This window comes from Sphaeramia orbicularis, chromosome 13 (assembly GCF_902148855.1).
Source record: "Sphaeramia orbicularis chromosome 13, fSphaOr1.1, whole genome shotgun sequence".
Taxonomy (NCBI): domain Eukaryota; kingdom Metazoa; phylum Chordata; class Actinopteri; order Kurtiformes; family Apogonidae; genus Sphaeramia; species Sphaeramia orbicularis.
Window position 1 is genome coordinate 6215423 of NC_043969.1, and position 15289 is coordinate 6230711.

The 15289-nt window shown below is 38.4% G+C and overlaps 2 protein-coding genes across 7 annotated transcripts in view; both read left to right on the forward strand.

Annotated features, from left to right (window-relative positions):
• The window catches only part of tbcela (tubulin folding cofactor E-like a), a 71031-nt gene extending 68965 nt beyond the window's left edge, over window positions 1–2066 (forward strand). For 5 of the 6 annotated variants that reach the window (XM_030151472.1, XM_030151475.1, XM_030151473.1 and 2 more), the window contains one exon: window positions 149–2066. In XM_030151472.1, coding sequence (XP_030007332.1) covers window positions 149–355 — 207 coding nt within the window. In that variant the 3' untranslated portion in view covers window positions 356–2066. The remainder of the gene's footprint in view (window positions 1–148) is intronic. The other variant, XR_003937056.1, reaches the window with a different exon arrangement.
• A 4853-nt stretch (window positions 2067–6919) lies between these two features.
• Window positions 6920–15289, forward strand: part of usp2a (ubiquitin specific peptidase 2a) — a 99438-nt gene continuing 91068 nt past the window's right edge. The window contains exons 1-2 of the mRNA XM_030151480.1: window positions 6920–7140; window positions 9331–9446. The gene's annotated coding sequence lies outside the window, so the exon portion shown is untranslated. The remainder of the gene's footprint in view (window positions 7141–9330; window positions 9447–15289) is intronic.

A 15289-nucleotide genomic window follows, 5' to 3' on the forward strand; every position in this document is an offset into this window, starting at 1 on the left:
GTGCATTACTGTCTGTGCATAACACATCAGTACAACTTTTACTAATCAGAAACTCAACACAGAACCTTTTAACTGCATCCTGCTTTTGAGTATTATTCTGAGTCAGACAATGGTCCATGACTTTCAAACCGTTTTTTTGTCTTGTCAGCTGAGCATTCGCTTGGACCAAACAGTAGCAGAGCTGAAGAAGCAGCTGACAACAGTCGTCCAGCTGTCCACCAACAGCATGAGGCTCTATTACATCGATAAGTGCAGTGCCTTCGGTCCGGAGGAAATGAAGTACAACACCAGGGCCCTCCACTCCTACAGCATCCAGGATGGTGATGAGATACTTGTGGTACCCAAGGCCAAGTGAACAGCTGGCTTTTCTGAGAACTTGTTGACTGATTAATTAATTGGATTATTTCTTGATTAATTGATAAATAATTGGAAACATATATGGGAAAGCATCACTGGCCTACTTTTTTGGACATAAAGGGAGTAAAAAAGAAAAGATGGAAATACCAGGTATCATGCAGACTTCAGTTTCAGCAGGAGGGCTCTGACTGGAAACACAGTCATTCTGAAGAGAATTATGTCTTTGTTTATTTAAGCTTTATTTGAGGGCATCTACTGGAGGTAATGGACAAAACTGTCACACTGGAAAACAGGCCAAGAGAGCAACACACAGCCAACTAACAGCTTAAGTGAAGGAGTGGTCGCTGCTGTACCAGCATAGCTTTGCTTCAGCTCTGTCTCTCTTAGTACACAGCATGTACCATAGCACCTGCACAGGCAAGTATTTAACACCACCTGCTTGCCCACTTGTCACAGCAAAGGCTACCCTGATTAGTGGTGAGGCAGTATGGACGAGTGGAGAGCCATCATTGTTCTCATCTGCAGTTTTACCTTAGACATGTTATCAGGAAGAGCAGCCGGAGTTAAAGGAAAAACCTGGCCTAAATCACTGTTAAACTCTGCAGCTGTCCATGCTGATGTTTGAACACTATTTTATTTTTCCTTGTAAATGGCATCACATACAGATCATTTGACAAAAAGCTAACAAGGGCAGGCAGGCATATGTATTTAGCAAAATAAACAGAGTTTAAACCCTTATGTAAAATGGAAATAGATGAGGCAGGAGTCACTCTATAAAAGAAAGTTACACCACTTTTCTTTCAGACACTTTATGGAATGCAAACAGGTGATATACATTTGTACAAATACTATTTATGGTATGTTCTTTTTATTTTCTCTACTCACAAAGAACTGATGGTACTGTGTTTCTTATCACCAAATGCATATGCACACATGTAATAGATGTTCACACACATGCCCACACAACTGTTGTGCTGCCCTCTACAGGCCCCACCTCAAGCCACCAACCTCCGTGGACATGGTGCTTAGTGACACTCAAACAACCAAGCAGCGCACAAGTGGGCTAAAAGACAATCTGCCATTGCATGTTCTGCATAGGAGTACAGAGCTGAAATATCATCTAAGTGCACATTTGATTGGATTCAGATCATCTGCTTTTTACTTGTTTAATGATTTGCTTTTGGCTGATCATAATCCCTGAGTTTACCCAAAACATTTCAGATAATAGCATCCACTTGACAACATTGCACCAGTTTTACATATGATTTTAATCAATGTACTTTGCTTGCAGTTTCACGTAGAGTTCTACAAACCCTTGACCAGGCACTTACTGATGTTTAGTACATCCATACATTTGAAAACAACACATCATCCAGTGAACTAACTTATTTTGCCTCCTGTCTCCATTTCGAACAGAAATTGTTTACTTTCAGTAAAGATAGCTCATTAAGGTATTATTATGATAACGTCATACACATTGAATTATTAGACAGCCTCCACCTTTAGTAACATCAGTTTTGGATGTTTTGTGCTATTGATATCTCCTATAGCACAGAACTTACTGTAGAAGTTGGTTCCTCACAGTGTTACAGTCATGGAAATAGCTCATATTTCAAGCCACAAAATCAAATACTTACATTGCTGCTCAGAAATGAATGTCCGTTTGGGCTGTATATTTAGTTCAATCAGTAAAGAAATGTCATCCTATACAAGAGCTTTGCCTTGGTCTGTTTTTACCCAGGTTTTTTAACCTATGTAGACACCAAAGTAGTTATCAGTTAGACTATTATAGTTTATTTGTTGATCATCACTACTGCTATACTTGAACATTAGATGGTGTAATATATTAACACTAAGGAGTTAGTACGACAGTGTAGCAATGACACACAGCCGGTGAGTTTAAAAGAGTAATAAAGGAGGCACTTGTTTTTGAATCCTATCACAGTTGTATTGAATCAGTGTCAGTGTAGCATGAACCACAGCCATAGAAACCAGCACCCCTGAGGCAGCAGTGCAGTGCTGGAGCCACCGTCTAAGTCTGGACCAAAAGTCTTGAAGTTTAGTGTCTGTGCTTATAAGTGTGAGATCTGTGTGAAGTGGGAATGTGTTGTATGTTGTTGTTTGGCAGGATGATTGATTTTATTGCTATGCATGTTAATTTATTATTTATTATTGGATATGTATGTGGGGAAGTGATCATGATTTCTCCCCTAGATTTATGGATTAATGCACTCAGTGGAACTCAAGGAAAATATCTGAAGTCATCTTGTAAATTTCTGCTTTTCAACTGAATTCATTCTGATTTAGTTATTTTTTAGAGGACTGATTGTGTTATATTGTGTGTCTTGTTTATTGTCTAACATGCAATAGTTCGAAGCCCTGGAAGGCCCTGAAAGGTTTGTTTCACATTATTTGTCAATATTGTAAAACATTTATGACTAAATAAGCAACAAAGTCAGTTAAGTTAGCTTTATTTATTGAGTGTTTAAATATTGGTGGAGCTTATCTGCTTAAAAGCTACTTTGCTTCACAAGCAGTGTGTGTGTGTGTGTGTGTGTGTGTGTGTGTGTGTGTGTGTGTGTGTAATTAATCACAACAAACATGCCGCAAATGTGTTCACAGTTTGGACTAAGATGTTGCTCAGCTCTGACTAGTTGATAGAAATGCATGTAATCCATGACAATGATGATATCCTGAAACTCAGCACAGAATAAAACGTACGAATCAAGATTGTACATTTGATAATAACCTAAAATATCAAAACAAAGTGAGAATGGCACAAACCTCCATAGGGTATCTTTAAATGTTTTTCAGGGTCTTTAATGGAAAATGGTCACCCTAACAGTAATCCACAGCAAAATGTTTGTGGTTCTTTGTTATGTTGCGGCACTTCTTTTCTCTGATTAACATCTGAAACAGCCAGGTAAATTATTGAAGTGTTCAGCCAACACCACAAATCAATGTTGTAGGTGATTATATTTACCACAATTATTAATTACAAATTTTTTTTTTTTTTTGACAACCTCTGTAAAGTAGATTGCAGATCAACCCTGCAGCTTGTTGTGAGTGAGAGGTACTTATCTATCATTTTATAGATTGTTAAATGTGTTGAAAGCTACAGAGACTGAGAACAGCTGTGCTTGATGTTATTTTTTAATGCCATTATCTCAAACAGAAAGACATAGTGCAGTTTCTACCTATACAACACATTGAGTACAGTCTAACATGTTGAGGGATTCTGATCTACATTTTCTGCTTAGATCAGTTGCCACAGTTATCCAGATGCCATTTTTGCATGATTTTGGCATGGCACTCCTGATGTCTGATGAGTATTATGCTCAATGTGAAAACAACCAACCTTATGTTTTTGTGTAATCAGGTTGATTAACCATTACCTCATGAGCTTATGTCTTGTAATAATGATTTAACTATATGGTTATCTATTATTGTGGTCAAGACCGCCTAAACTGAGGCCACATCCAAGGTAAGGCAGGACTGAGACATGACCAAGACCAGACAATATATGCAGCAAGTGTTTCAAATATCACAGACTGATAAGGTATAGGATGAGATGATTCCTTTTGCCAAAGAGTAGCAGAATGAGTAAGTGGAAATATCAGTCAAGAGTTGCAAAGTTTTACACTTTAAAGAGTTATTTTTCAAGCCACAGCAACTTATCTTAAAGACTAATCAGAAAATCCATTAGGAACCTAGTGATATCCCTACAGCTGTGGTTTGGACTGGTCTTAAAATAAAATTCCAAGTCTTTCTCAAACACCCAGACAAGACTTTCAAACAATAGTCTTGAGACCAATCTCAAAACCAAGAATAATCTTCAGTACTAAAACACTAATGTTGTCTTAAGGTAACCAAGATCATGTCTTGATCAGGTCTTAAGATCCTGACGTAATTCATCCATGACTCAGAGATAACGGCATTAAAGTATTGCTGCTAGTACAGCAAGAGATATTTGATGGCTCTGGTGTCTGATGGTGGATAATTCAATCAGGTTTACTACATAAAGTGTACGCCTAAAAAAACAGTATATTTTATTGGTGAACTATCAAACACCTGAGCAACCTAGATGTAAATTTGACTGAGCACAATTTGCAAATAGGATTTATTGAAGTAAAACCTGTTTAGGAAAAAAAAGAAATATTCTCATATTACATGAGGACTTGCTTGATGAAAAGGAGATTTATTTACATATTCAAAAGCAACACAGTCCCTTTCATTAGCTGAATTCTCAACACATAATGTGAAACATCTGGCAGCTTTAATCCAGCACATCCTGTTTAAATGGGAACCTCAGAGAATAAATGGACACTTGCCAATGTATTAGTAAATACCCTGTTTGAGTCATCATCTGCCTCTAAAAGTAGTGCACCAGAACTCTAAGATGGCTATAGCTGTGTTTGCTTATGGTGCTGCAGATTTTGGTTGGATTGAATGAATAGGATGCCCAGCTTTCAGCTGTGTTTAACACACCAGTTCATTCAAATATATATAACACAAGACTTCATATTCTGTCACATTTATTTAAGTGTAAGAGCATAACCCCTTTTTTGTAGGAGCTTATGAAGTATTAAATGGACCAGAATGAACTGTCAGGCGTCATTTTTCTCGTATTAGTGTATGTAGTGAAAGATGCATTACTGAATGGTAATAAATGGCAGTCTTTCTCCTCAGTGTGTAACACGTTTCATTAACAGCTCTATTTTTAGAACCTTGTCAGAGGTTTGGATGTGTTTTGTAGTACAGATGGTTATACTGCTGTTTGATTTTATGACTCATGTACCTTGATGCAGAATTACAGGGGTTGGACAAAATAATGTAAACACCTTCACCTCAAGATGATAATGCCCCAATCCATACAGCTAGAATTGTTAAAGAATGGCATGAGGAACATTCTAATGAAGTTGAGCATCTCGTATGGCCGGCACAGTCCCCAGACCTCAACATTATTGAGCATTTATGGTCAGTTTTAGAGATTCAAGTAAGACGTTGATTTCCACCGCCATCGTCTCTAAAAGAGTTGGAGGGTATTCTAACTGAAGAATGGCTTAAAATTCCTTTGGAAACAATTCACAAGTTGTATGAATCAATACTTCGGAGAACTAAGGCTGTAATTGCCGCAAAAGGCGGACCTACACCATATTAAATTATATTTTGTTGATGTTTTAAGGTGTTTCCATTATTTTGTCCAACCCCTGTATGAATGCTCCAACAAAAAGGGCTGCGTGAATGCTATCTCTTTGAAAGAAAACACTGAAGATAACCGAGGAGTAAATCTATATGACATGAAATAAGAATAAACATTTTTTTCAGACTGAGTGAAAATACAGTGTTATGTTATACAGGATGATGCAAACATCTCAGAAGGCTATGTGCTACTGTTAATATAAGTATATTTAAAAGTACGCTATGCTGCTGATTTGTAAACCAATTATGTAAAACTTTGTTTTCAGTTTTAACAACATTCCATTTAATTGCAGACATATGAAAGCATGTCATTGTGTACCATCTTATGAGTCTACAAGGTCATGGAGAGACCTTTTGAGGAGTAGGTGGAACAAGATTTTAAAATGCCGTAGAACAGCATAATATACAACCTGATGAATTATAGCAATGCAAAAAGTAGCCTCACACAGCTCTTTTCCCCCATGTCCATAAGATCAAACAACAACTGACAGTGTGTAAAATGTAAGAACTGCATCATGTTGCATACATAAACTTTACACATACATAAATTTTAGTTACAGAGCTATTTCTGTTTATGTAACAATTGCAATAACGTCATAGACTTGTCTTTACAAAAACAACAGAAAAGCTGAAAAACCCTTACAAAAAGGGTCATTTTAACATCTGAGACATGAAGGAGCTTTATGTATAGTTTACAGAGGGACAAAGGCAGCTATATAAATGTAATCCATTTATTCGATGAATATATCTTTCTGTGCTTTTTAAAATAAAAAGTAAATAATAGAAGAATTTTTTTTTTTTTTACAGAGATATGTACTGGATAGATTGTCCTTGAACTTCATTTTTAAACTATTTCTTGGTTAAGGATTTTTACGCGGCATCAAAAATAGCCTGGACAACTTTTTATCTATCTTCTGTCACTCAAATTTAGATTGAGCAACCAGATACAACAACTTGAAACTCAAAATAATATCTGTTAAAAAATCTCAAGGATTCTCTAAATTCATGACCAAAAATCTTCTGATCACAGCTGGTAATGTATTAAACCACAACTTTTCTGAATTTTTTATTTTTATTATTTTTTTTATTTTTAGCACTGAATAGCAGTGATACAAATATTTGTGGTGACTGAATTGAGGATGCTGTGCTCATCTTTCCCTTTCCCTCTTTATGCGGCATTTGTTTTTTTGTTTTTTTGTTTTTTTCAATGAAAGAGCACTCTGATGTTTACGTTCATCACCATGACAACGGTGTAGGAGGCGGTTCACTGTCTGGGCTCGTGACGTTCACCGAGAAGTATAAGCCAATCAGAGAGGAGCTTTGACACCGGACTGACGTCACTGTTAAAGCGAAAAGAACCGTTACTTGGTTGCTGAAAGTCTACAACTGCAACCGAACCTAAGATATGGCTGAATATTAGTGTTGTCTTGACCCACGCAGGTGAAGACTTTCACTCATCGCTGCCGGTCACCCTTCATGGCAACTGAAGACATGGTGTAAAAGAAGCGCGACCCAGCCAAAGAAGCTACTTTAGGGGGCGTTTCGGTGCCTGTTCGGATCAGGATGATCTCCAACTGTAGGGTGAGTGAATGCAGTTGCGTCGCTTCACCATAACCACGATAGGTGCTGCTCCCTCCTCGGGACACACCAAGCTCCTATTAAACTTTGGTAATATGACAGTCACTAGCGTGTCAGGAAAGACTGCGTAATCTTACCGAATGCATTCTAATACATTTTAGAAGTTACAAGGAGCTGCTTTAATATTCGGCGCAAATTATGAACGCGAAACAGCTATTTACTTTAGCTTAATGCTCCCCTGAATAACAGGTGAGCAAGTTGGCTAAGTCCACCTAATTTTGTCTTATTCTGTTAGTTATAATCATTCGCACTTAATGCAAGAATCGTGCCCAGCTTGTTAAAGGTCCCGGTTTTGTTCTTACGTTTCTTCTACTCCAGGTTGTCGTAATAACATCGCAGCTGACTTGGCTAGACAGATACAGCCCGCTTTAGCCATAGAGATGGTTCCTACTGGACTAACTAACGTTGCGGGACATTGAGTAAGACTGCACAAGCGAAATGAGACAGTAGCTTTATTAGTATGTATTCGTAACTTTACACCGAGTTCTCCGCTTTTTCCAACCGACGGGAATTAGTGCAAGTTTTCGGCTTTTCGATCTCCTCTCCGCCCCCCTCAGGCTGTCAATTCTAGCCCACTTCCATTACTAAGCGTTACTCCTGTCCTGTGGTCTGAGTGGTTATCTAATCACGTGTGGAATAGCACCATCCCCATACTTTATAAGGTATTTCTGTTGTGAACAATAATCCATTGTAAACGGCGACGCTGAGTACAGCGTATCGACTATGGCTTCTGTGCCAATGTCGTCTCACCTCTTCTCTGTGTCATGAAATGCAACACCCCTCACAGATAACCGGTATAGTACCGTATGTGTGTCTTTTTCCATTGCCCGCGCACATACTGTACTGAATGCTAAATGTTTTCCTGCACAAGTGATGAATACTGACGTATGTATCGTTTTATGTTCCATACAAAGATATAAATTATATATGTGCATAGAATAATGGAAGCATGAGGTTACAATCATCAACGATGTCTTTTACGTGGAATCGCAAACAATATGCCAGCCAACAAAGACATTTAGGTAGAAAAACTAAAATTATTTGGTTCCATTTAGATTATCTGAACCATTTGTTGTATTACTGAGATGCTTGTGGATGAGTCATGATCCACTTAAGCTTGTCCCTTATTTGTGAAAGGGGCCAGCCTTCTGGCTACAGGACTTGATGCTTGTGAAAACCCTTAATGCTTGTCCTTTAAGAGCAAATTGGAATGCTGCTGAGTGTTGAATGACCTGTAGAGGTCATAGGCGGCTGCTATATTTACCAGCTCTGTAACTTGATCTGTGGCATTCTGGATGGCTGTGCTCATACTATCCTCTCACACTCTGGGGCCACAGCCTCCCAAGTTGCACCCCGTTGCTTTCTATCTATTTGCCACTCAGAACAACAAGGGTGAGCTTCTTACGAACCAGCTTAATCACTACTCTTCCTTTGCCAGCTTTAGGTACCTGCCGGTCAGTTGAGTGTGGACGGTGCAAGCAGTTTGCTCAGGTGTAGGCTGCATCTTGACTAAGAAGACGATATTAATGAACAGGGAATTACATTTCAGAATACTCTGGATGTTTCTCCAATGAGTAGATTTACTACTTTCTAGGGTAGGGAGTACCATCAGTTTAACGTTTGTGTGTAAGATTGTGAAAGTAAATATAGGAGCTGGTTGTGATGTGAAAATGTGCAAACAAGTGCAAGAAGAGCATAATGAAATCCTCGATGGAGCTGGATAGAGCTGACCTGTCAACTTTGTCTTTATCTAAGCAAGTTTTCTGGACTTGATAAAACAAGCTTAATGGTGCTTCATGAATATTTAATAGCTGGACATGAAATCCAGATAATGTTGAGTGTTGACTGGTTTCCTGTTTGCTCACTTTGTTCCGTGGTTGTATGTTGTGAACTCCAACAGTTTGCTGAAAGACAGTACCACACAGGGCTTAAAAAAGTGCTGTCTCTGTCAGTATCTCAGTTTCATATCATGTCATGTTTCTTGTGTGCTGCTCTTTCTGTTATCTATGATCTAATAATATTTCTCTCGTTCAGGTTACAGGTCTCTTAAAATAAATCACCGAATCAACAGAAAAAGATGCAAGTTTATTTTACTTTTCTATTGAACTGCTTTGTCCTCTTCATTTCCTTTAGGAGTGATCAGTGTCACAAAGCCTTTGTGCACACTGTGAGGTAGCGACAGTAGGATGACCTGCCCCAGAACCATCACAGCTGGTGAGGACTGATACATACCACTGCAAATACAGCAGGTAACTATTTTACATTCATATGGCTACATACATGCACAGGCTTGACTCTAGCTGTGCTAGCTTATATGGATAATTAGAGATTCCAACTTAATTATTTACATGGGTTAGAGTTAACCCAAAACACTGAATCAAAATATAACTTTTCTTAGTGTTTTTGTTGGCTGTGAAACATCAAGCAAAAGAAAAATATTCACTACTTACAGCTTCATTCATCTTTCAAAGACCTGTTTGAACAACTAATTGTTTAGAGGTGTTAAACAATCTTTATATATTTTAAGGTCACCTAGTTTCTGTTTTGCAACCACCATGATTTGTCCCTTGCCAATAGTTGTCACATTTCATAATGATAGCCCTGTGTGTGAGAAATATATGCAAAAAGAATAATGTTTTTATACCAGTCAGAGAAGTGTTGACATGGTCATTAGGTGCTAATATTTTCAGAGTGAATAGATTACTAAAGGTTAATACCATCTTTCTCAATCCAGTTCAAGTATCCTGCCAACAGGGACTGACTGGGGCCAGTTTCTCTAGAATGAGGTGGTTTCACATGGTGGTTTTATTCTGATTAGACTATTCTTATGATTATTGGTGAAATATTAGGGTCTATATGAACACCTCTTGTGAGCTCTTGATTGTACTTGACCATTCACCACCAATTCCTGTTGAGAGTAGGTCTGTGCAGACCCTTGATTTGATTGAATTAAAGGTAATCCTAGATGACAGTCAAAAAAGTTAGGTAGATAACTTTGTTTTGTTTGTTTAACTCAGCAGTGACTCACAGGAAAGACTTAACTGATTATGCTAATGCTATGTGTCAGTTCTCTCTCACTTTATAGTATCACTGCCATGTAGACATGTAGACTATGGTATTAGTAGGATATTAAGATCACAGCCAACACTCCTAAATGATTTTAATGGTGCCAGTGAAATAAAGTCAGATACATAATATATATGCCTCCTATGTTTACACTATCAACACATATCCACACCAATATATACTGAAAGTGCAATCCAATGCATCTTTTACACAAAAGCAGCATTTTTCATATTTTTATGAGAACAACTAACATTGTTGAAGTCAGTGTTGGGCCATGCATTTAGTACCCGGGCCTTCAATGGGGACTCATTTGATTTAATCCACCTCTTAATAACACCACTATGGTGTCACAAATATAAAACTATCAATACTATAAAAAAAAATACAAAGTATCAAGGCATGGTATTACAGAGAGAAAAAGAAGCATTTCACCGATTGAGGGTGAATACCATTTTTACTAAAGCAAGAAACGCAGTTAAGACAACTCCAGACCTCTACACTACAACTGCAACTGTGCCATGTACATCTTCCAGAGCAGTTCAGAATCAATATTTATTGAACAACATGACAAAAACATAAACAATTTAAATAATAATTAGGGGTGGCCACGGCTTAGGAGCCAGCTTAGGAGTGGGTCGTCCAATAACTGAACAGTTCAGATCTCGCTCTGTCCTAGTCATGTGCCATATTGTCCTTGGGCAAGACACTTCACCCACCTTGCCTCTAGTGTCACTCACACTGGTGTATGAATGCCTGTGAATGTTCATGGTGGTGGTGGTCTGAGGTGCTGTTTGGCACGAATTTGCAGCCACGCTTCTGTCAGCCTGCCCAGGGGCAGCTGCGGCTACGCACATATATTACCACCACCACAGTGTGAATGTGTGAGCGAATGAATAATGGATCAATGATGTAAAGTGCATTGGGTGCCTTGAAAAGTGCTATAGAAATCTAATCCATTATTATTATTATTATTATTATTATTATTATTATTATTATTATTATAAAAAACATCATACTCACCAGAGATGCTCATTATTTATATACAAAATCCATCTTCCTTTCTTTGCACAGGAAAACTTCCATGACTGTCATAGAGGTGATCTGTGCATTTCAGTTCCATCCATAATAAACAGGTTAGGGCTGCACGATTTTGGCAAAAAAAAAATCCCGATTTTTTCCTCTAAAAACTCGATTTTCGATTTTGATTTTTGGATAGAACTACAAAAGACAACAGAAGTCAGCATGTCGTTTTCGTGAGCAGCCCTCAAATCTGAGATGGTATCATGTGATGAACCCACAGAAGTTTATTTTTTCTTAATTAAATCTTTATTGAATGAAGTAGCGTATACAAACAATGTATACAACAAGAAAATAACATAAGTTTGCCAGGAGGAATACACTACAATACAATGTCCAAATCAGAGGAAATACTTATGGTTTTTAGAGCCTTTTTGTTTCCAGATTTATCTAACAGCTTTAAATAAAGTTCAACATCTTTCAAAAAATAAATAATATTTGGTTTTGTGTTATAGAACTTACATTTCTGAATGAAAAATTTAGCAAGTAAGAGGACTAAATTAATAATTATATATACAGGGTGGGGAAGCAAAATTTACAATGAACATTTAGTTGTTTTTTCTCAGCAGGCACTACGTCAATTGTTTTGAAACCAAACATATATTGATGTCATAATCATACCTAACACTATTATCCATACCTTTTCAGAAACTTTTGCCCATATGAGTAATCAGGAAAGCAAACGTCAAAGAGTGTGTGATTTGCTGAATGCACTCGTCACACCAAAGGAGATTTCAAAAATAGTTGGAGTGTCCATAAAGACTGTTTATAATGTAAAGAAGAGAATGACTATGAGCAAAACTATTACGAGAAAGTCTGGAAGTGGAGGAAGCAACAAAAACTTTTACAAAAGCTTTTATTAAAGCTCTCAAATCCAAAATCCTAAAGGATCCAACCAAATCCATGAGAAAAATGGCAATTGAGCTTGAGGTAGACAACAAGACCGTTAGAAATGCAGTAAAATATGATTTGAAGATTTAAATTCTCATGACTTTCAATAAACTAATTGGTCATACACTGTCTTTCAATCTCTGCCTCAAAATATTGTAAATTTTGCTTCCCCACCCTGTATTTATTTATTTATTTATGTATGTATGTATGTATGTATGTATGTATGTATTTATTTATTTATTTATTTATTCATTCTCTCTCTTTTCTGGGTATCTGGGCCACAGAAGTGATACCAGTGTAAGTCAGTGACAGATATCAGTCGTGCGTGTGTGCGTGGAACAGGTAATATGAGTGATCCCGATGGGTTCTATTTAAACTGGGGGATCCGTGCATGGAACAGACCGACCCAGGACACGCTGGAGGGATTCTATCTGTGGAGCTGGTGGATGTGTGTGGGCACAGGGCTGTCTGGGCTCCTCTGCTGAGGCTGATGACCCCGAGACCCGGACCCGGTTCGGAAGAAGACAGTACGGTACGGATCCGGGACAACGGAAGATGAGTGATCCGCATGCAGTTATATTTCAGTTGCAGGATCTGTGCGTGAAGCCCTGGCTTACATTGCTATAAGTACTGCGGGCTCATTAACACATTTAAAGTCCGGTCATTACACGGACTTCTGTGACAGACCGCTGTCACTGATAGGAGGAGGAGCCTACGGTAGCCCGCAAGCGCGTGGCCCGCAGGCACGAGAGAGATAAAATCGATTTTACGATTTCCCTTTTTTAAAAATCGTCCTAATTAAAAAATTCGATTTTGATTTAAAATCGATTAATCGTGCAGCCCTAAGACAGGTCCAGGCCAGGAAAAAACTGCCAGTTTTCTAGTCAAGGTTTTCTCATTGGATTCTGGTACTTTGAGACATGCTCTTCAAAATAACCTCTGGGGCCGTCTTGAATTTTGCCTCAAATTCAATACTGCCATCAGAATTCCAATATGACCACCAAAATACCTAAAATGTTATCTAGAAGAAGCCTATTAGGTGAAATGCTGAATTTTTTTTCAATAATTTATAATGATAATAGCCAGTAAACATGACCCAATTTGTTGGATGCCTCAGCAGTAAGCCAATATGGTTGCTGGGCCCACCATACTTTTTGGAAAATAGCTATATCTCCTGGTCTGTTGGCGATATGGCTGTGAATTTCATGTCTATCCCTAGTTTTTCAGGGGTGAAAAATCCAAATATGCCATCAGATTCAAAATTAGGTCAGTAGTTCATGATGGAAATTCAAGATGGCCACCAATGGCAATGTCTGTGATCTGCTTATTGGTGTTTCTCATGTGCTACAACAGTTATAAATACAATTCTAGGGACTAGATACAGGTTTTACAGTCAGTATAGTCACTTTCTGTATCATGAAACACGGGTCCCTGAACCAAATTGATTGAAAAAGCATGGCTGTCTTGTTTGGCCGAACAGTGTTTGAGAGTCCGAAAGGCTCCATACAGATACTGAATTTTCTCCTTATTCACTGACACGAATCCATTTCACAAATGTCTTAAGATGTATGAGATGCTAGTCACTAGACTCACTGTTGGAAATTTCATCATTTATTTTTTATCAGTGAATAAGGAGAAAATTCAGTAATGTCTATGGAGCCTTTTGGACTCTCAAACACTGTTCGGCCAAATAAGACAGCCACACTTTTTCAATCAATTTGGTTCAGGGACCTGTGCTTCATGAGACAGAAAGTGACTATATGACTGTAAGGCTATGTTCAGACTGCAGGCAAATGTGGCCTTAATCCAATTTTTTGCCCCCTGTGTGACTCAGCTCAGATTCTTTCATGACAGTGTCCACACTACAAGTCACATGGAATCTGATCTTTTCAAATCAGATATGGGCTACTTTTAAATGTGGTACTGAATCATCTGATACATATCAGATAGGGATACACCGATTCCGATACCAGTATCGGGCATCGGCTCTGACACTCAGCGTGTGTACTTGTATTCGTACTTGTAAAAGCAATCCAATATAACCGCACTGATACTACTTACGGCAGCGTGACATTCGCAGTTCAGTAGGTACGTGGTGGTGGAATAATGTGTGGGGAGTGTGAAGATTTTTCAAAATAAATGACAGTGATAAAAGTAACGCTGACTGCAAGTAATGTTAAAGACACAGACAAATACGGATGGAGCGTTCTGTCCATCCTCTGCGTATATTTCATCCGTTTTCCAGGTGCTCGCGGATGTGTACCCAATACCACCGGGACCCGTGGAGGTAGAGGATCTGTTCAAAGAGCAACTGTGTGAGTTAGCGAAAAACTACTGATATATTTATGGCATCTACCCAGGGCTGGGCCAGTTTCCATTCTACTTATAATATTATGGGGGTACGGAGGGGTGCAGATCGCCGCCAGCGGAAGTGAAAACAAAACTTATCGCTCATTTATTTTTTCCTTACCTCCTGAGGCTTTGCTTTTAAATCTTACCAGCGAAAACGCTGCAACATTAGTATCCACATTAGTGTTACCTCTGTCGTCTCCATGTTTGTTGTTACTGACTTTCTTCTTCTTCTCAAAAAACTTTACTTTTGTTTGTGGTATTTGTCTAGTATGGTTAATTAAGAGTGGCGCCCCTTGGTGGATTGATTGAGAAACGCTCATCCCAATACATTAAATGTCAGTAGCAGCACTTTGTTCCAGTCAGACTAATGACAACAACAATAAAGCAGATTTTCAAAAGTAACTAAGAACTGTAATGGTATTATTAAGTACTCATATCAGTACTCGCTATTGGCAAGTACTCAAATGTAAGTACTTGTACTCGGTCTGGAAAAAAGTGGTATCGGTGCATCCCTAATATCGTATTTTTTAAAAATGTGACTGCAATCTGAACAGCCAGGTCGCATTGAATGCGACTTTGACATCATTAGGTGTCATGACACACATTACACAGACACAGGACTTCGTGATGCCAAACAGGTTGACCAAGGTGCAGTAACCCACCCCCATTGCTAACCAATATAGCCCCACTTCTACTTGCTTTTTCA